Source organism: Nycticebus coucang, chromosome 2 (assembly GCF_027406575.1).
Source record: "Nycticebus coucang isolate mNycCou1 chromosome 2, mNycCou1.pri, whole genome shotgun sequence".
NCBI classification, from domain to species: Eukaryota; Metazoa; Chordata; class Mammalia; order Primates; family Lorisidae; genus Nycticebus; species Nycticebus coucang.
Window position 1 is genome coordinate 78,636,319 of NC_069781.1, and position 22,500 is coordinate 78,658,818.

The window sequence follows — 22,500 nt, forward strand, 5'->3', positions numbered from 1 at the left end:
TTATCTCAGCAGGAGCCTTGGCTGCACCAACAGCCACAGCATGAGTTGGCAAGTTACAAACAACTCACTGAATATCCCAGGAGACTTTCTACGGAGGCTCCTTGCTTCTGTTGACAGCTGATATGATAGAAGGTGAACAGGAGGTGGTGATGTACTGTGAGCTTAGCAGGGAGCTTAATTTTCACTTCTTCATAAAAATCAGGAGACCTGTTTCAAAAGCACATGATACACAAACAGCTTTTAGCAAGAATGATGACTTCTCTGACTATGAACTGTAACACCACAGACCCTTTGCTCCTCAGAATTTGCCTGCCTGGTGTTAATGCTTCCCATTTCACATTGTTCTGCTCCTGAGCAGGAAGTCATTGAGACTACGTTATTAGATATAGGTCAGTGACACAACCCGTCACCAACTAAAGCCTTTGTCAGGAAAAACTCCTCCCACATGATGGAAAAAGACAGCAACTTAATTTGAAAAGGGGATGAGGTGCCGAGTCCTACTATGACTCCTTTATCCATTTCCGCCTGGAGAAGAGAGCCTGGTACGTGGCTGCTATCCTCAAGGGACAGCAGAAACGAATGATGCAGGAGAGAAATTGCTACTGAATTAGGGAGTCCTGGAGAGCTTCTTCACGTACATTACCTCATCTCATCTCATCCCAGCCCTGGAATGTGGTTAGCTGACGTACTTCAATGGGCCAAGGTTACACTTATTTTTATTTTTATTGTTAAATCATAGCTGTGTACGTTAGTGCAATCAAGGGGTACAATGTGCTGGTTTCAGATACAATCTGAAATATTCTCATCAAACTGTTCAACGTAGCCTTCATGGCATTTTCTTAGTTATTGTATGCAGACATTTGTATTCTGCATTTAGTAAGTTCTGCCTGTACCCATTCTAAGATGCACGGTAGGTGTGGCCCCACCTATTACCCTCCCTCCCTCCACCCTAACCTCCCCCCTCCCTTCCCCTTCCTTGGCCCTTTCCCCATAGTCTTGTGCTATAGTTGGGTCATAGCCTTCATGTGAAAGCTATAAATTAGCTTCATAGTAGGGCTGAGTACATTGGATACTTTTTCCTCCATTCCTGAGATACTTTGCTAAGAAGAATATGTTCTAGCTCCATCCATGTAAACATGAAAGAGGTAAAGTCTCTATCTTTCTTTAAGGCTGCATAAAATTCCATGGTATACAAAGGTTACACTTATTGATGTCAACCTATGCAGGGAGCTGAGAAGTGTGATGTGGTGCTGGTGTGGTCAGGATGGAGAGTCCCCTGAGCTCCCTCTAAGAGGGTGCACTGCCACAGAGTGGACGGGCGAGAGGAAGTGCAGGAAACAGGAGGTGGAATCGGCCCTGGGAATAAAACCAGGGATAACCACCTGGGGGCGGTGACAATTGACCCAGAGGAAAATGGATAGAAACTGGCCCGGAAATCTTTTAAAAGGATCCTTGCTAGGCCAGGATCAAACCCAATTCTATCTGACACTGCACAGATGTCCCTCTGTTACCTGTGGAATGTGAGTAACAGTTTAGACATGATTCTGTGACTCAACTGCTGCTATATTAATGAGTGTTCTAAAGTATGCACTGGAGCAGGTGTGGAGTGCTCCAGAAGACAAGGGCGTACGCAAGGAGAACTGGAGGTTGCTTCTGGCCACTCCAGTACCTCAAAGTAAGCTGGGAAATTTATTTATTTAACATTATACAACCTTTCTGCATCACAGTGGAATAGAAGTCTCCAGAAGAGTCAAAACCATATTTGAATCTTGAAGATATGTTCTTTTATCAGTTTTAGTTCATGGCAAAATTATGCATCTCTGACACAGGATCACAGAACTGGCATGAATTTCCTTTGTCCCTGAATTTATCAAAACTTTTGGGAAGGGCGGTGCCTGTGGCTCAGTGAGTAGGGCGCCGGCCCCATATGCCGAGGGTGGCGGGTTCAAACCCAGCCCCAGCCAAACTGCAACAAAAAAATAGCCGGGTGCTGTGGCGGGCGCCTGTAGTCCCAGCTACTTGGGAGGCTGAGGCAAGAGAATCGCTTAAGCCCGGGAGCTGGAGGTTGCTGTGAGCTGTGTGATGCTATGGCACTTTACCAAGGGCCACAAAAAAAAACTTTCGGGAAGAATTACCCAGGGGGACTCAGAAAAGCCAGGAGATAATGAAACAGTCTTGGCATATATTTATTTAGACTCCGAAATATACTTACTTATTATGGTATGTAACGGCCGTGTACACTTCCTGCAGAAATTCAGGCCCACTGGACTTTCCAAAGATGACCTGTTCACCAATATAGAAAGGATCAAACTAATAGCACATTTGGGTGTATCAAATTGACTATCATCAGGTTAATAGGGTGTTCCGGTCTCACAGAGCTGTATTTTGTACATTAAGAGTCCTGATTTCTACAACTGGCCCCACTGATGCAGAAGAATTGGCTGTGAAAGGGAAACCGAGGTTCCAAGGGGCTTCATTAGTGACTAAAGGCCACAGGTAAGTGCAATAGAAAAACCTTTGACCCCAACACTAATTCTTCCCTGTGGAACCAAGAAGACTGAGACGTGACCAGAACCTGAATGAACACTTTCACAAAAGAGGGGTTTGTTGGCTCAGAAGGTCCAGTTCTAAAATCTACCTCAACATACCTGGCTGTAAAGGATCAAATTGAAAGCCAACTAACATTCCTAAATCCATTCCCTTGTCCGCCAAGCACCAGACTCCAAATTATAAAGACAGATTTGAATTTTTCTCCTGTCTACCTGCTGGTGGTGTCACAAGAAAGCCCCCCTTTTCTCAAGAGCTGGTCCCATAGGATTAGCTTCTCTCATGAGCCCATTTGTTTGATAACAAGGGCACACTGCATTATGTATTATTCGGTATCTATTTTGCCTCAGGCCGAAGATCCATTCCTAAAAAGTGTTGAGGTGGTATGTTTTTGTTACACATTTTATCAGACAGTACTTCACATTTATTAGCAGATGTGGCCTGAGGCTTGGGTAAGTGTGTAATGCAGCGTGTACATGGAAGATGTTCAGCAAACATGGCAGACACTGGAGCCATCTCCTTACTTTGTGTGCTTTAAAAGCAGTGCAGTCCTATGGGTAACATGGAAAGACTTTATGATTTTTCTTTTCAGTCCTCTAAAATGATCTATATTGCAAAGTCTTTCCACTGAATATGTTAAGAAAGAGACTTTCAGTTTAGCCTGACCTTGTTTCCCCATCAATGTCATGGGAACGAAAGCCTTTGTGCCTGCTGAGTCGCGTTGGCCTGAAACAGACATTCTCTGTACACCGGTGAGCCCTGGATTTGATCCATGTGAATTGACCAGTGAGTACAGCCCACTCTGGTTTGAGGCAAATGTTTATTTCCCGGCTTACCGGCATAGCATTGCTAGCATCTTCTCCACACATAAACTGAATCTTTATTGTAATATTCCGGGCAGATGCTAGCTTGTTAGCAAAGTTCAGCCTCTGTGGGTAGACGTAGAGAAGATTTCTGAAAAAGAAAAGAGAAAGAATCAATAAACAGGTCTAGAGCTTATCTTAACCAAGTTCTTCAGTGAATGCTGAGGTCTAGACTTGTGGGGTGATTACTAGGGGACGAGTGAGTGAATTACTGTTGATTCTTCCTCCTCAGCTGCAGTCATCTGAACATAACCAGCATTGCTCTCTGGTTTGCTACACGTAAGGCTATGCCTGCCACAGATCAGACAGTCTTCATGTCTTAGGATGGAGAAGTTTGCCTAGAGAAAATTGTACCTCTGTTACACAGATAAGAAAGAAAAAAAGGCTCAGCTCATTTTAAACAAAATTAATGGCCATAGATGACAGTGTACATCATTCCTTCATGCCTTCTCTTTTTTTCTTTCTCATCTTTGTGTAGTCGTTTCAGCTTCTTACTAGCATAGCACTTTTGCATGTGGTTTAGCTTCTTTTCTTATTTAAGATGACAGTTCAAACCTCTAAGCTCAATTGCTGTTTAACTGTAACAACAAAAACAACATGAATAATATATCCATTCATTCAACAACTTTAGGACAGGTATCAGGCTAAGCATAATTTGCATACATTTTTCTGTTAGCATTATTACCAGTAAATTCCACTAAAATGTGAGCTCCACAAGGATAGGAATTTTTATCTGATGTTTTTCTTTCACTGATGGTATCTTTAGCAGTTAGAATGGTCCCTGGGACATTCTAGCACAGTAGGTGCTAGGTAAATATTTGTTGAATTAAGGAATGAATGTGTATACACATATATTTAAGGAAGTGTTTTGGTTTTTTTTTTTAGAGATAGAATCTCATTTTATGGCCCTCGGTAGAGTGCCGTAGCGTCACAGCTCATAGCAACCTCCAACTTCTGGGTTTAGGCAATTCTCTGGCCTCAGCCTCCCAAGTAGCTGGGACTACAGGAGCTTGCCACAACACCCAGCTATTTTTTTGTTGCAGTTTGGCTGGGGCTGGGTTCGAACCTCCCACCCTCAGTATTGGGGCCAGCGCCCTACCCACTGAGCCACAGGCACTGCCCTCTTTTTTTTTTATTTTAATTTTAATTTTTACATATACATGTGTTAATTAGGTTTCCTTTTTTCTTTGCCTTCACAAAATTAAAAAGACTTAAAATTTAATAACCATTGGGCGGCGCCTGTGGCTCAGTCGGTAAGGTGCCGGCCCCATATACTGAGGGTGGCGGGTTCAAACCCGGCCCCGGCTGAACTGCAACCAAAAAATAGCTGGGCGTTGTGGCGGGCGCCTGTAGTCCCAGCTACTCGGGAGGCTGAGGCAAGAGAATCGCTTAAGCCCAGGAGTTGGAGGTTGCTGTGAGCTGTATGATGCCACGGCACTCTACCCGAGGGCCATAAAGTGAGACTCTGTCTCTACCAAAAAAAAAAAAAAAATTTAATAACCATAACAATGTTTAAGATAAGGATTAGATTTATGATTAGATTAGATTAGTATTTTTTTTTTTTTTTTTTTTTTTTTTGAGACAGAGTCTCAAGCTGTTGCGTTGATAAAGTGCCATGGCGTTACAGCTCACAGCAACCTCAAACTCTTGGGCTCAAGCGATTCTCTTGCCCCAGCCTCCCAGTAGCTGGGACTCCAGGCACCTGCCACAACACCTGGCTATTTTTGTTGTTGTCGTTGTAGTTGTCATTATTGTTTTAGCTGGCCTGGGCTGGGTTCGAACTCGCCAGCCTGGGTGTATGTGGCCAGCCCCCTACCCACTGAGCTGCCAAGTAAGTGTATTTCTGACTTGAAGAAAAAATAATAGTGACACTAACATTATATCGGACTTATCCTGAGTCAAGTCAATGCCCCAAATACTTCATATTTATTAACTTGTTTAATTCTCATAATTTTCCTACAGATAGGTACAATTATCATTGTCATCATTCCCAGGTCACAAAAGAGAAAAAATGAGATAAAAAGATGTTAAATATAGGGTAGCATCTGTGGCTCAGTGGGTAGGGCGCCGGCCCCATATACCGAGGGTGGCCACTTCGAACCCAGCCCTGGCCAGCTAAAACAGCAATGAGAATTGCAACAACAACAACATCAAAGATATTAAATAATGTGCCCCAATTCACATACCTAAATGGTAGGGTTGGAAACTGAACCCAGTCTAGTTCTATAGTCATGCCTTGAACCATCATGCCATATTCCCTTAGATGAGTCTCCCACTAAAAGTCATAGGATGGCTTTTCATACTGTGTTATCTTGATATGGTCTGGGTCTCATCAACAGTTGTCAACCATATGTGAAACGCTGGCTCAACCCTCCAGCTACGCATATACTATATTAGAGAGGTTAGTGTTGGGAACTAGGTCTGTTTTTAAAAGTCAACTTTCATCAACTAGCTTCACTGTCAAAGTGAGTCTCAAATTTTTATTGTGTAATATATTTCATGGAAAATTTACCATTGCTAAAAGTAAAGATACTTATTTTATTGAGTGTCATAAAACCTCATTTAGTCTTCCACCAGGTCTAGAGGAAAGGCTGATTTTATTAGCCTGGTGGTGCCCGAAAGCCGCACCCCAAACCCACATTCCCCCGTCTGTGCTACAGTGTTCAGCAGAGGGCCGATGAGTGTGTGGGGAAGAGCTGGGAGTGGGTGATCACACACAGTTGAGAAAGACCAGGGCACAGCAAGGTAAACAGGTGAATGTGCCCTGGAGAAGATTCTGCTTATTTGCCCAAATGTTTTGACCTCAGAACTTGTTTTATTTGTCTTTTCATTGTATAGTTCAAAAATTTAATATTCTGAGAAATCACTTAGGAAAACATTGAAATAAACATCCCACACCAAGGAAGGACAAGTAAGAGTACAAGGATTCTCCACTCAAATATCTTGCACAATAATGAAAGCTCTCAGGTGTTCAAGCTGAAAAACAATGCTTGGAACCATCAGGAAGGCACAGGAGCTGTAACTTTGCATGTTCACAAGTTGAAAGACCATGGAGGTAAACACATAGCTTTCCTACATTTCATTCTACTCCCATCTCTAAGTTGGTGATTCACTGGAGGCAGGAAGGGGGTGACAGTGCTGGAACAGATTTGTTCTCTTCCGAGCACTGTGTCCCGTGACCCCCAGGCTGCTCTGGCTTTTGCACAGCGGTCATTACCGTGGCCCTGGTAGCACACACTATTACCCTTGATTTTGGGCCTTTGTTTCCAGCTCCGTCTCACTACTTGTTAGTCTCTTATCTGAGTCATAATTAGTTGCAAATGATCAACTGCATTGACCACTTCTTACATTCAAATGGATAAGATGATAAATGCAAGGCAACAATTTCATCAAAAGGAAGTAAGTTTAACTTAGATGATGGGCATAATACACAACAACTCCACTATCAGTGAAGTGTATATGGCCCACTCAGAAAGGTGGATGTCAGGCCGTGACACAATAAAGGGATTCACACACAATTCTGGGGTGCGTGAGCTCCAGCTTTAAAGATGAGACAGCCCATGAGTTAGCCACAGAGCAGGCAGGGGACCCCGGGCACTGCTGTTTCTATTCTACCACGTGACTATCTCAGCAGCACCTCACAAATCTCGCTCTGCCTCAATTAAGGCAGCCCAACCCTGACACAGGTAGATAGAGTTGAACCACATGTGCTATCAGGAGAGGACGTGGGTGTGGTAATAGTGAAGACAGAAGACAGTTTACAGTTGGGGTGTGGAGTGTGTGTGGGATACAGACCCCTCACTGTCCACTCTTGCTCATCTCCATGGCCACCAGTCAATAAGCAGAGCTAACGTTTATTAAGTAGCAGCACTGGGACTGGTTAAGGGTGTTGGCTCTGGGGCCAATGAGCTTGGATGTGAATCCCACTGTTGCTTGTTGTGGAGTATGGCCTTGAGCAAGTTACTCAGCCTTTCTAAAGCTCCTATGGGGCTGATAACTACACTGATGTCACAGGGCTGTGGTGAGCATTAATGAGCAAAACTTGATAAATGATAGCTATTATGATGATTATTTCCTCCACCCAGTAAATAAGCCAGATACCTGCACAGTCCAACCCACGCGGCTGTCTCTCCACCCCCAACCACGCCCAGGTCTCCACGGACCACTGCACTGCTTTATCGATTGCATCTGACTTCTACACTTGCCCCTTACAATTTTCCTTACCTATTGGTCAGAAGGCTCTTTCAAAGATGTCAAGTAAATTATGTCAGGCCTTTGCACAGGATTCCCAAAATTTCCATCACGGGGCCTATGTGATCTGGCCCTTGGCACTGTCTCTGGTCTTATCTCTCATCACCCTCCCACACTGGCCTTTTTCAAAACCTAGAAAATTCCAAACATAGTCCTTCCTCTTGGCTTTTGTACGTGCTTCCTCAGAGGGCTCCCTGGCTCTCAAAATACCTGTCTTTTCCTCATCTCTTGGATTTTAGCTCACATGTCAGAGGTGAGGGCTTTCCTACCATTCTAATTAATTGATCCTTTCCATTCTTACACACATTTTCTCTCTTTTATAATCATAAGATTGTGATACAGTAAGATGATTATGAAAGTAATATGTGCCCACTTTTTTTCAATCACAAATAATTGATAAGTACAGAAAAGTATGAAGAAAAACATAGCAACCACCTGTGGGTCATTACAAAAGTTTTGAGATAACACAAAAATCAAGAAATGTAAAATCTAACCCTTCACCCTGAGTCTTGTTTTGTCCTAAAAAAGATGGAGACTTTACATCTTTTGTATTAACCTGGATGGAGCTGAAGAACATTCTTCTTAGTAAAGCATCACAAGAATGGAAAAGCAAGTATCCAATGTACAGAACACTAATATGAAACCAGTAGATGAGCAACAATGCACCCACATGACAGAAACACCCCAAATCAAGTGTGGGTGGGGAGGAGAGAGGAGGGAGGGGGATGCTCTCACCTAACGGGGTAATGTAGGGGTGTACAGCACACCTCCTGGGTGAAGGGCTCTACTACAACTTGGACTTCACCTAACAAATGCAAACAATGTAACCTAATCATTTGTACCCTTTATCAATCTGAAATTAAAAACTGAATAAATCATAACTGGTGTGTGTGTGTGCATGCTCACACACACACACACACACAAAAATGTAAAATCTGCTTGGAAGGGAACAAATGAAGCTCTCCCAGCAACACCAATAAGCCGATTACATGAGTGAATGGGAAAGGACACTGTTGACTGTTTCTTGGGAGTGAAATAATAGACACAGTCTGTCTCAAAACTTTCCTAGTAATCACTGCACTGAGGAAAATCTGTGAAGCTTTAGCATATTTCCAATTTAGACATAATACACAAAGATTTGTCTTATTTTTGTGTCACTTAATGTTATTCAATTATGACCATTTCCCCAATGTAATAAAATATTCTTTTTTTTCTTTTTCGGAGTCTCACTCTGTCACCTTGGGTAGAGTGTCCTGCTGTCATAGCTCTCAGCAACCTCAAACTCTTAGGCTCCAGTGATTCTCTTGCCTCAGCCTTCTAAGTAGTTGGACCTACAGGTACCCATCACAACACCTGGCTAGTTTTTCTATTTTTAGTAGAGATAGGGTCTCACTCTTGCTCAGGCTGGTCTTGAACTCAAGCGATCCACCTGCCTCAGCCTCCCAGAGTGCTAGTATTATAGGCATGAGTCACTGCACTAATATGCTTAATAAACGTGATTTTAATGGCTGCATGATATTTGATACGTTGATTGTGCTGTAATTTACACTGGTCTCCAAAAATAAGCCTTTAGATCATTTCCTTATTTCTAATGATAAAGCTGGGATGGACACTTTATATTAGTGTATCTTGCCCCTCTGCGAGTGCAGCAAACGCTTAGAGGAATCCCTTTAAAGTCTTCATTCTCCATTTCCTTATCTTTGAATTAATTGAAAAGGCACCAATCCATCTTTCTTTAATGCAGTGACTGAAGGAAGAATGAGCCAGAGTTTGTAGAAAATGCTTTGAAGTAGCTGAATGAAAGGGGCTGTGTAAACCCTAACAGTAGCAGCCCTGCCCTGGCAGGCTGCTGCCGCCACTCTAATCTCTCTGCTCCCCTGCAGGTGTCCTGCCACCCGGCCCCACACACCTGCAACACTGGCCAACAATTTTGCACATTGTTCACCCCTGTGTTCAAACATCACCATCCCAGGTATTCCGTGTCCTGCCCCACACCACATGCGCTGTCCACAGAGCACACAACGGGAAGGCAACTTTGAGAAAATTTAGTCCTTTAGTCTAATACCTCTTTTTTTGCAGTCTGGGTAACGAATTCCCAGGAAGCATAAATGATGTGTAAATTTTTTTTTTAAAGAAGATGTATTCTCCCAAGCATCATCATTTTTCTTACCATCGGCAAGCACACTACGCGGTACGCTTTGTAAACTGGCATGGCTTAAATAAATGACTACAGGATAAGAATGTTCTCTCTTGGGAAAGAAGGTCTGCCTGCACGGTCAGTAAACCAGGTAAGAGTAATTATTGACAAACTGATAAATAGGCTCCCATGTTTCATACATGATAAATTAAATGTCTCACGTTAGCCAGAGAAAAGCCAAAGCATTATGAGAGGATAGCCCATGACCTTGGTGGGGCAGCCCATGACTTTGAAGGCAGAGGTCTTTCAAAGCATCCTTAGTAACTAGAGGTCCAGTGTATGTGCCAGACATTTAGGATCATCTCACTTCTACCAGACGTGGACAAAGTGTTTTTTTTCAGTCATATGCATCACAACATAAAGAATTGGACATTTGGTATTCAGAAGCAATTTTCTTTCCAGAGCCCCTCCAGATGGCTTTTCCTAATTACAGATTGTTCTGGAAACTCCAAATTCTTTTCACTGATTCAGCATCAAGTCCTCAACTTAATTTTAAAACTGCCATAATTGAGCAGCTCTGGGGTTAAAGTGTGGAATTTGGTCATTTTTTAGATCAAACTGTAGACCACACACTCTATGCTCTTATAGAAGATGAGACCATCTTCTATATTCTTTGCTGAGAACAGCTTAACTCAGGGACCTTGAGATCATTCAAAGCCATAATGCTAAAAACGTCACTTTGGCTTCTCCCGACTTTTTCCTATTCTTTATCTGGTGCAAGGAAACAAAGAGAAGAACCTTGCCCTGTTACTTATTCCCATGGTAGATAACATTGACGTGCTCTCCCCAGGGCTCCGACAGCTTGGAGCTAAGCTTAAGGAGCGAGTAAACTACAGCAAAGAGCATGCAGGGCACTATATGAGCAACTGAACACTTCTTTAACTGAGATTTTAACACAAGTCAGCCAGCAGGGAAGAAGGGAAGAGGAATTTAGAGGACAGCTGAGCAGCTCGCCTGGAGGATGAAGGTCTCTGGTGGCTGGATGGTGAGCTCCAGCCATCAGATGGTGGCAGGGATGATGTACAGGGACAAAGATGAGGAGTTGGTGGAGCTGAAGTTGGAGGATGCTGTGTTCTTCAAGGCAAGTGGACTGTGTTACAAACGTGATGGATGACATCATGGTGAGTACATCATTACTGATCATTTGAGTTGGCCATTATTTTAACGGATTGGAAAATAGGCCAGAGAAGGTAGGAGTCACAGATTGTTTTTTTTTCCTTCTCCTATGAAAAAGGGCTGGTTAAGAAGAGGGGAGGTGCAAACGAACCCTTCACGATGCACATGTTTATGTATCATCCATTCCTAGAGATGATAACCTAAACCATGTTTTGAATTAAAAAAATCTGTGTCATTACTGCATCCGCCAAGGAGTACATGGAGGACCAATCCTCCGTGTCGCACAGCCAGAATCCCAGCCTTCTGAGAATATTTCACTCACAGCAGGATTAACTGTAGATGTTCAAGGTCAAACTATGACCTTGATGCTTGTTTTCTTGAGTGTCTCTTAGAAATCGGAACTGAAGGGAGTTAAGTGGCTTATGTGCAGTGTATTAGGCCAAATGAAAATTCAGAAAATAAAATTTTATCTCCAATAAGGCTGTAAATATGCAAAAACTGAATATGCATGAAAGGTAAAGGCTTGAAGGTGATGTGGGGAAATGAAAAAAGGAAATTTGACTTTGAAATGGAATTGGTGTCAATTTTGGTTTTCTGTTATTTGAATGTGGAAACTACAGCAAAGTAATAATCTCAAGTGTGTGTGTGTGTTTTTTTTAGGAAAGGAGAAGTCCTAATTTTGTGGCCTGGGTTATCTTCATTGTCTTCCGAATCTCAGCAGTGCTTCTTATTTAAGCCGCTTTTACACTAGGGGAGATGGGTTTGTATGGAGGCCTTGTAAGTGGCCCTAATAAGCAAAATAATGGGGTGAAATTGTCATTTTAAAAACTGCAAAATTCTGCACAAATATAAGGTGAACAAGTCAATTTCCTCACCTGGAATACAAAGGTTGGGGTCAAGTCTGAAATGCAATGATCTGTAAGAACTGTTTGTAAACTGCAAGCTAAGATCCAAATTAAGATGATCTTTCTAGGATTGTGTGAAATAGCCAGATGACTTATAAAAGGCAATTTTAATAACCCTGCAGGATTTTAAGGTGTTTATATATGTCACTCAGGGAATTGATCAATCTAGAATTCTCTCTCCATCTTTCGATTCCTCCCCTTCTCTGTCTTCAATTTGGGTGTGTGTCTTCTTCTGCCCCTTAGTCTCCCCGGTCTCTGTGTCTCTCTGGTTACCACTTCCCAATTTCCCTGGATCACAGCTTCTCAGAAAACAGTGAAATGCTCTTTTTGAGGGAGCACGCCACTTCTCTGTTCCACGCAGTTACCAAGTGTTTGACAATTTTCTGCTCTCAGCTGGGATTGGGTTGTGTATAGGGCTATTTCAATTCTCAGGTTGACAAGCACAGAGCCCAGGATCTATGAATATCTGAGGATTCCCCCCAAATATTTGAGACCCCCAAAATTAGCTCCAAAAATATGAAAAGTAAAACTTCAAAATCAAAATGAACGAATTTTTAATTAAATGTCTACCAAATGCAAAATTTTGTCAATTAGCCAATGGGAATGCCATTGAGTTGAACCTGCAGGGAAAAATGTTCCCTACTTTTCAGGCAGCTATAAAATTATATATAAAGCATATGTAGCACATGAGGAAGTGGATATATCTTAATATATTTTAAGTAACACGTGGCCAGGTGCTTCCAGCTTAAAGAGATCTTAAAAATGCTTTGTATGGAGATTGGGGGAAGGGAATAAAATGCCAGAGAAAATCGGTTTTTCTATTTCATTCATTTTTTTTATAGCTTGAAATACAAATGTTGGTTTAATGGCAAACTACCAGCAGCATGCAATTCTGATACAATACCATTGAAACAGCCTTAAACATAAAAAGCCATTTTTCTAAATAAACACTTACAACCCAACAATTTTGGCAATTTCAAAGTAATTTCTTTTTCTTTCCTTGTGCTTTAAGACTTTCCCTCTCTAGCCTTTTTTTTTTTTTTTTTTTTGACAAAAACAGAGCCAAAGAATTGATGAGCTATTTGCTGAACTGGAAATGCAGCAAAACCACCTGCACAAATGAGATGCCCTCATTCAAAACCTACAGGGAAAAGGTTGTTTCTTTTTACTCTCTATAGTAATTCGTCATCAACAGACTGATTCCATCAGAGTGAACTTCAAATGTCTGCTGGTATCAGTAACATCTTACGATTATCTGGTGTCTTTTACTCAAAAGAAAATTGCACAGCTAGATACATTATTTCATGGTACTTGTGCAAGGAAAAGAGCTGAGGAGGTGACTTTATCATTCATGTTTCACTGCCAGGAAGTGTATTTTAAATGATTTCCTTCCTCCTATGTGCAGGCGCTGATCTAAACACCTATGACAGGTATTGCCGTTGGTCTCAGTCAGCAGTTGATAAAACAGAGGCACAGAGAGCATGCGTAACTTGTACAAGGAACACACTAGCAAATGGCACAGTGCACTTCAAATCTAGGCGCTCTGAAGCTAGACCCAGTGATTGTAGTCCTGCTACTTTTTTATTTTCACAGCAGAATCTCACTCTATTGCCCTGGGTAGAGTGCCATGGTATCATCATAGCTCACGGTAACCTTAATCTCTTGGGCTCAGGTAATCCTCCTGCATCAGCCTCCCAAATGGCTAAGACTACAGGTGCCCCCAACTACACCAGGCTAGTTTTCCCCCCCTATTTTTAGTAGAGACAGGGTCTTGCTCTTGCTCAGGCTGGTCTCAAACTTTTGAGCTCAGGCAATCCGCCCACCTTGGCCTCCCAGAGTGCTACGATTACAGGCATGAGCCACTATGCCCAGCTCACTGCTATTTCTAAGAACAAAAGTAAACAGTCTCTTTGGTCAATAATCAGACTCACCAGAAGTTTACTATAATGTGGTATTACAATATTTATAAAGGCTAAAGAATGTTCCTCTAAATAAACTATGAGAAGGCTCCGTGCCCATAGCTCAGTTAGGGTGCCAGCCACATACGCTGGGGCCTGCTAAACAAAAATGACAAGTACAACAACAACAAAAATAACTCGGCGTTGTGTCGGGTGCTTGTAGTCCTAGCTACTTGGGAGGCTGAGGCAAGAGAATCACTTAAGCCCAAGAGTTTGAAGTTGCTGTGAGCTGTGACTCCACAGCACTCTACCCAGAGCGATGTAGTAAGACTCTGTCTAAAAAAATAAATAAATAAACTATGAGATGTTTGAGAAGGTTTGAAATAGCATGGTTACAATAAGAGTGCTGACCCCAGGGTTAAGGGGCCAGCTGCTGCCTGTGAGGATACCCTCAGCACCTCTTTTTGATCCTGTGCCGTTTCCCAGGGCAGGAAGCCTTGTGGGATTCAGACAGGTACCCTGCAACATGTTTGACTCTCTGTTTTTCTTGCTCTGATTTCTGAAGACAGAGCTTTGTCTTGTTTTACAGAGACAGTGCACTGCTCTGTCATCCTGGCTGGAGTGCAGTGGAGTGATCACAGATCACTGTAATCTTGAGCTCCTGGGCTCAAGAGATCCTATCTCAGCCTCCTGGGTAGCTGAGACTACAGGTACATACCACCACACCTCGTTGATTTAAAACTTTTTTTTTTCTCAGAAATGGGGTCTTGCTAGGTTGCCCAGGCTGTTTTCTAACTCCTGGCCTTAAGGTATCCTCTTCAGCTTGTCAAAGTGCTGGGATTATAGGTGTAAGCCAATACACCCAGCCTAAATAGAGGTTTTGATGTTTAAAATACACCAAGAGCAAATTAAAGGTAGAAATCTCAAAGCTTAATATTTTATATGTTCTACAATTATCTGGGAAACCTACAAACCTAATGTGCTTGCATTTTTTAAGTGTGAGCATGCTTTGTGAATGCATGCACATGAGCCAGCAAAAACTTTGTTATTCAAAAGGTGGTCCAGGGAGAAGCAGCATCAGCATCAGTATAGCTTCACCTGGGAGTCAATCGGAGCTGCACCACAGCTCTGCTGAATCAGAACCTGAAATTTAACAACATGCCAGGTGATTCAAATGTACCTTCAGGTTTGAGACATACTGATCCAAAAGAACTGGTTTGTTTTCAGTTAGGCAGACAAATGAATCTTACAGTTCATTGTGCTTCCCCTTTTTGCTTGGCTGCTAGGAAGCTCAAATTTGTGGGTGACTAAGGAAGTGGTCTTTGACCAGTATATGGTATTCTACATACATATTAACCTTATCTAAGTTGAGATTGATTTCCCTCTACATATCTACCTTTCACCCAGAAATACCCTGGTTCTACGATCTCTATAAGCTTCCTCAGATACTTTTTAGAATGAGAATGTTCAAATAAATGCATAAAAATAAAACACCTGCCAGGGATGGTGGCTCACGCCTGTCATCCCAGCACTCTGGGAGGCTGAGGTGGGCAGATTGCTTGAGCTCAGGAGTTTAAGACCAGCCTGAGCAAGAGTGAGACCTGGTCTCTAAAAATAGCTGGGCATAGGGCGGCGCCTGTGGCTCAGTTGGTAGGGCACCGGCCCCATATACCGAGGGTGGCGGGTTCAAACCCGGCCCTGGCCAAAACTGCAACCAAAAAAATAGCCGGGCTTTGTGGCGGGCGCCTGTAGTCCCAGCTACTCGGGAGGCTGAGGCAAAAGAACTGCTTGGGCCCAGGAGTTGGAGGTTGCTGTGAGCTGGGTGAGGCCACGGCACTCTACCGAGGGCCATAAAGTGAGACTCTGTCTCTACAAAAAAAAAAAAAAAAAAATAGCTGGGCATTGAGGTGGGCACCTGTAGTCTCAGCTCCTTGGGAGGCTGAGGAAAGAGAATCACTTTAGCCCAGGAGTTTGAGGTTGCTGTGAGCTGTGTGCCATGGCCCTCTACCCAGGGTGACAGAGTAAGACTGTCTCAAAACAAACAAACAAACCATTTGCATTGTCCTGTCTTGTCATTCTGTGGCCATGGTCTCATGCCATTATTGTGTTTACTCCTGTTTTCAATATTTGAGGTTAGATCAAAGCACAAACTCAAGAAAAGAATCAGTGAACAATGAAAATGGGAGAAGACCCTGATGTATATGGTGGGAAAAGGTTCTATCTTCAAAGTCAGAGCAAAAACAAATCTGTCCCAGGGCAGCAGTCAAGAGTCCCACAAGGCTGCCTGCCCTGGGAAACAGTTCCAGCAGTGTCCTCCCAGGAGCAGCTTGCCCCGCAGTGACCTTTGTGCTCTGCGGGCCAGGCTGCCGTGCTTTGTAGACATGCAGGCACTGTGTTCTGAATACCAGGGACCTCTACTCCCACCACAAAAAAGCAAATGCAGTTAAAAAGCCAGTGACAAAATGTTATCAAATTGTTTAGAAACACTATGATAAATGACCCAATACAGTCTCTCTACAGTCTTGTTTAAAAAAAAAATGCATTCAAAGTTAGAAATGAGAGAGAAACAGAGTAACAGCCAACCCTAATACCTCTTACCATAGCACTTTTAAAGATTTCTTTTTTTGGAAGAATCCATGCTTTCTCAATTGATGAACTGCAATTTGAACATCAGACAAGGCAACTTTATATAGAACAACTATATGACTACCAACCACCTCTGAACATGAATGAATTGATACCCACAGCTGCTATATTTGTACAATGCCTGTTCTTTTACATCAATCCTCACCCCAAAAATGGAGTAAAAGATAAGTAAAAGTTTCTTTTAAGTGAGAGATTGGGTAAGTAACATTCTTTCTGTTGACTAAAGCAGACCCTCAAGAATGTTACCTTTTAGAAACAGGTGAAAGGAGCTGTCCTTAAAATCCACTTACTTGTTTTAAGTGCAAATAATTTTCAATAGCAAAAACCTAAAGGGAAAGCTGGGCTGTTTACGGTCTTAGGTCTTATCCAGATCAGATTCCCATTGAAAAGAATCACAAATATCCAAGTATTTGAAACTTGTTGGGAAACCTGACTGCTTTACGAAAAAAGAATAGTCTTTCTCCAATTCTGATTGAAAATGTTTTTTAAAGCATACTTTATTAAATTAACTGAAATATTTCCAATTTAAATAACCATGTTACTAAATTTCCTTTTGAAACACTTTCTAGATTTAATGTTATGCAGACTTGATATATGAGCTTGCATTCACGTAAATCTACAGACCCTTGGGATGTGAGTGCAGGAAGAAGAAATGGGGTGCACGAGGTGCTGGGGTGAGGTTTAAGAGGGGAAATGAGCTCTTCCTTAGTACAGTTTAGGGTTTCTCTCTACTACTTTTTTTTTTTGGAGACAGAGTCTCATGTTGTCACCCTCGGTAGAGTGGCGTGGCATCACAGCTCATAGAAACCTCAAACTCTTGGGCTCAAGCCATCCTTTTACTTCACCCTCTCAAGTAGCTGGGACTACAGGTGTGCACCACAATGCTCTACTAGTTTTTCTATTTTTAGTAGAGACAGGGTCTCACTCTTGCTCAGGCTGGTCTCAAACTCCTGAGCTCAAGCGATCCACTGTGTGAACCACCATGCCCGGCCCGCCACTGCTCTTAATGTAAGAGAATGCCGGGGAAAGTAATCTTTGTGAAAACAAATGTTCCACCTTTTCAGGCTTATTTGGAGTGTGGTTTAGTGAGGGTAGGGGTTTGAGGATCTTTCCGTCTTTAAGGATCTGTCAAGAAACACTCGTTTTTCTTTTATTAGGGAGCAATGCACTGCAGATGTCCTAGAAATACAGCAGGCTGACAGAATGCTCCATGAAGAGCGGCAACCTTTAAGTCTACGGGACGAATCCGCCCTCCCTCGCTCAGGCCCCGCCCCTCGACCAGCCCCCACTCAGCCCCGCCCCCGCTCAGGCCCCGCCCCTCGACCAGCAGGGGGGCCGCTCAGGCCCCCACCCCTGCCCTTTGAGGCCACACAGCCGGAGCTTACGCCTTTCTGTAGCTCGGTTAAGAATGGTGCTAGCAGCTGCTAAGATCACGCCCAGAGTTCTCCAACTCCTGGTGTTTTTACCCAGCATAGTTCCTTCCCCTTGAGTGTGATCCGGACCTAGTAACTTGCGTCTCATGAACAGAGTATGACAAAAGTGTGGATGCTACTTTTGAGATTAGGTTACAAAAGGCCCTGGCTTCTCCTCTGCTTGCTCTCACCAACTGCCACGTGGTGAGCTACCGTATGAGACCAACGTGGCAGGGAACTCATGGAAGCCTCTGGCCAACAACTAGTGGAGAACTGAGGCTCCGAACCTGACAGCCCAAGAGCGGCTAGATTCTGTTAGCAGCCGTTGGGTGGGGGTGTGGAAGTGGATCCTCCTCCTCCTGACCTTGAGCTCCCCACAGCTGGGGCTGACATCCTGACCGCTCCCTTTGAGGACTTCACATCAGAGCACCTGGATAACCCATGCAAACTGTGAGACAACTCTTTAAAGCTGTGAAGTTTTTGTCAGGGAGCAATATTAACTAATGCAAGTACATAAGTTTTTGAAGTATACGTCTAGTATACCTTGATAGTTAAACACGTGTTTCCTTTAAAAAAATTGGCTTTGGGGGGTGGGGCCTTGGTGTGTGTCACACTTTATGGGGGCAAGACATAATTGCAAGAGGGACTTTACCTAACAATTGCAATCAGTGTAACTGGCTTATTGTACCCTCAATGAATCCCCAACAATAAAAAAAAAAAGTGGACAAAGGAACTTTCTATAAATAACTTAGCAATAGTAAAGTATCAGGTGGAGAGCACTGGCATTATGACCATTCCCTTTTTCAGCAATCTCATACAGAAAATCTTCTTTGTCTTTTTAAATGTCATAATTGCATAATTATAAATGTTATGCAAATATCCATTCATTTGCTGAATGAAAACTCCAAAATACCAAGCATCTTCAAACTTTGGAAAATGGATAAATATCTCTAGGACAGTATTTTCAAATGATGCGTTGAGGTAAATACAAATGCTTTTGTACTATGGGCAAATCTTTAAAAAAATCACTAAATCAGAAATTCCTTGAGGAAAAAAAAAAAAATTGGCTTTGCCTGGCAAAATTTCTGCCTCAACTGCATCTCGTGGTCTAAAGAACCCAATATAATATACATAAAATATAATGACTATAGGAACATATCCTTAATCACGAAATAGCCTCTTTGGAGTCAATCCAATCTCCAAATAAATGTAAGAACTTGCTAAAAATTTAAATTTTTCTTTGGTTGTAGTTTTGATTCTATTAACTGAATGTCTCCTAAAGATGTTGAGATAGTATTGTCCATTTTTTGAGACTTTGGAAAAAAATAAGAAAAAGTTAACTGATGACTCCATTATGAACCTCAGAGTCAAAGCATTCTATGATAGATATACTCTTATTTGACAATGTGAATGTTACTTTTTTCGCATTATTATTATTGCTCAATAAAAAAAGATGTTTTGATAGGTTAGATGAAAGATAAGAAGAATGTTAGAAAGTAACTACCACAAACATCCTTTTCCCCTAAAGCAACAAAAATTTTAAAGAAAGCTTCCTGCAGATAAAAACAAACGTTTCAATAATATTTGGCTTTTTTCAAGACCTAAAATTCAAGTTTAAAGACACTGGTTGGAGGCCAACTCTGGACTGTGCTGTGTTTTTGTATAAGGCCCTCAGAGAGAATTGTCAGATGGGGAACACCATGAACCAGCCTGCCTATTCCTTTATTTATTTATTTATTTTTTGCAGTTTTTGGCTGGGGCCGGGTTTGAACCCTCCACCTCCGGTATATGGGGCCAGCATCCTACTCCTTGAGCCACAGGTGCCACCTCCTTTATTTATCTTTTTTGAGACAGTCTCACTCTTGTTGCCCGGGCTAGAGTGCAGTGGCATGATCATAGCTCACAGCAACCTCAAACTCCTGGCTCATGCAATTCTCCTGCCTCAATCCCCCAAGTAGCTGGGACTACACATGGCCACACTTGGCTTATTTTTTATATTTTTAGTAACGACAGGGTCTCACTCTCTTTCAGGCTGGTCTTAAACTCTTGCGTTCCAATGGTCCTCCTGCCTTGGCCTCCCAGAGCGTTAGGATTATAGGCATGAGCCCCCTAGAGTGTTAAGATTATAGACGTGAGCCACCGTGCCCTGGGGCCTGCATGTTTCTTTAAGGGACAGAGGGAGCACATTTTTTCCAAGCTTTCCAAATAGTTTCCTAACACAGATCTGCCAGCTGATAAAAACACATACACATACCAGAACATTTCCAGTTTCAGCTGTTGCTAAAGATGATCTTTTTTTCCTCTTTTGGTTTGGTGCAGACTTTAATAATCCCCTACTCATTTAAGGAAACAGCCAATGTATAAGTCAATAATGTTCATTGAGGGCGGCGCCTGTGGCTCAAGGAGTAGGGCGCCGGTCCCATATGCCGGAGGTGGCGGGTTCAAACCCAGCCCCGGCCAAAAACCACAAAAAAAAAAAAAAAAAAAATGTTCATTGAAATGCTTATTTTATCATTATTGATGTTAATATTGCTAGATGCCTTGCTTTAGGTTAGAGAAGAAACCATCAGAATTGGGAGAAACAGCAGGTCTACTAAGAAATAAATAATCCAGCTGCCCCTAACTATCTCTATAAACCTATACCTGCTTCAGACACCTGGTGAGAGAGAACGCCCATCTGGGTTTGGAGGTAGAACATTCAAGGGTCTCCAGGTGCTGCATGACCAAGTTGCATCACATGCCATTTCACAGATCGGCGTGGTTGCTTGTGGCTCTGGTGTCTCTTTGTGCACTGGGGTTTTTACTTTCCAAGGACAGGCAGTCCCCTCCTGTCTCTTTCTGACACACAGCAGGAACTCACATATTGGTGAGTGAGTGACCACCATTATTCACAGGGCAACAAGTGTTGCTAGACGTGAACTTTTCACAGGAAATATATTCTGCTTCATCTGTCCCTGAATACCACTGGCTGAGGGAGGAATTAGAGGAAGTGTGCCCACTCCCCACACTCGCACCCGTGTTACAAGTCCACATGGGGTTGTATCCAGTGGTTAACAGTCTTCTTACAATCTTCGCTTCTTTCTGAGCTACAAAGAGCCCATTTTTGGCTGCTGGCCTGAGTTAGGGATTTTCATGCTAGAGTTTGGTTTAGTTGTAACTGCAGCCTGGGAGAAGACAGTGTAAGTCACATAAAAGCACAACCAAGCATGTTAGGTGGGGATCACTCCTCGTAGTAATGATAATTCTGGGCTCACCACTGTGTGCCCTGGCTCCCGTAAAACCAGTTACCCTGAGGAGTAATTAGGCCCCGAGACCTATCGCCCAGGGCTCCCACCTAACTTTGCAGACGGCATCTTCAGATTTGCAGAGCCACAACCTCTGTGCTGGGCCTGCCTTGGGGCTTGTGTTTAGCAACCTCAAATGTCCCCTCTGCTGCTATCTCCACCTCCTCCAGACTGCCAATCACTTGGAGGCACTGGCATGCCTAGGGGACACTGATTAGGTAAACGCCAAATTTCCGGACTAGTCCTGATTCTTACAGGGATCTTGCTGAACTCAGGGAACGTTCTACACTGGAGTTGAAAACCCTAGGTAAAATGCAAAAATGCAGGGTTTACATGATGCTGGCTATTGTCAGAGAAATGCCCAGGGAAGACTGTTGCCATGACATCTTTTTTTTTTTTTTATTGTTGGGGATTCATTGAGGGTACAATAAGCTAGGTTACACTGATGGCAATTGTTAGGTAAAGTCCCTCTTGCAATCATGTCTTGCCCCTATAAAGTGTGACACACCAAGGCCCCACCCCCCTCCCTCCGTCCCTCTTTCTGCTCCCCCCCATAACCTTAATTGTCATTAATTGTCCTCATATCAAAATTGAGTACATAGGATTCATGCTTCTCCATTCTTGTGATGCTTTACTAAGAATCATATCTTCCACTTCCATCCAGGTTAATACGAAGGATGTAAAGTCTCCATTTTTTTAAATGGCTGAATAGTATTCCATGGTATACAAAAACCACAGCTTGTTAATCCATTCCTGGGTCGGTGGGCATTTAGGCTGTTTCCACATTTTGGCGATTGTAAATTGAGCTGCAATAAACAGTCTAGTACAAGTGTTCTTATGATAAAAGGATTTCTTTCCTTCTGGGTAGATGCCCAGTAATGGGATTGCAGGATCAAATGGGAGGTCTAACTTGAGGGCTTTGAGGTCTCTCCATACTTCCTTCCAGAAAGGTTGTACTAGTTTGCAGTCCCACCAGCAGTGTAAAAGTGTTCCCTTCTCTCCACATCCACGCCAGCATCTGCAGTTTTGAGATTTTGTGATGTGGGCCATTCTCACTGGGGTTAGATGATATCTCAGGGTTGTTTTGATTTGCATTTCTCTAATATATAGAGATGATGAACATTTTTTCATGTGTTTGTTAGCCATTCGTCTGTCATCTTTAGAGAAGGTTCTATTCATGTCTCTTGCCCATTGATATATGGGACTGTTGTGTTGCCATGACATCTTTAACCTAAAGAACTGCCACAATCCTGTCCCAATGAATAAACACATCTTGGACATGGAGAGGAAAGCTTTCTACCCTTACAAGTTCCTCTTCTTTTTTTTTTTTTTCCATGTTAAGGTAAATTTTATTAATACATATTATACTTCAGACACCCTA

At 42.7% G+C, this 22,500-nt stretch overlaps 1 protein-coding gene across 3 annotated transcripts in view; it reads right to left on the bottom strand.

Annotated features, from left to right (window-relative positions):
* DOCK8 (dedicator of cytokinesis 8) overlaps positions 1 to 22,500 on the bottom strand; it is a 225,013-nt gene that overhangs the window by 88,175 nt on the left and 114,338 nt on the right. For all 3 annotated transcript variants that reach the window (XM_053574373.1, XM_053574381.1, XM_053574391.1), the window contains 3 exons: positions 3,384 to 3,501; positions 2,213 to 2,283; positions 69 to 207 (listed from right to left, as the gene is read on the bottom strand). In XM_053574373.1, the coding sequence (XP_053430348.1) occupies positions 69 to 207; positions 2,213 to 2,283; positions 3,384 to 3,501 (328 nt within the window). The remainder of the gene's footprint in view (positions 1 to 68; positions 208 to 2,212; positions 2,284 to 3,383; positions 3,502 to 22,500) is intronic.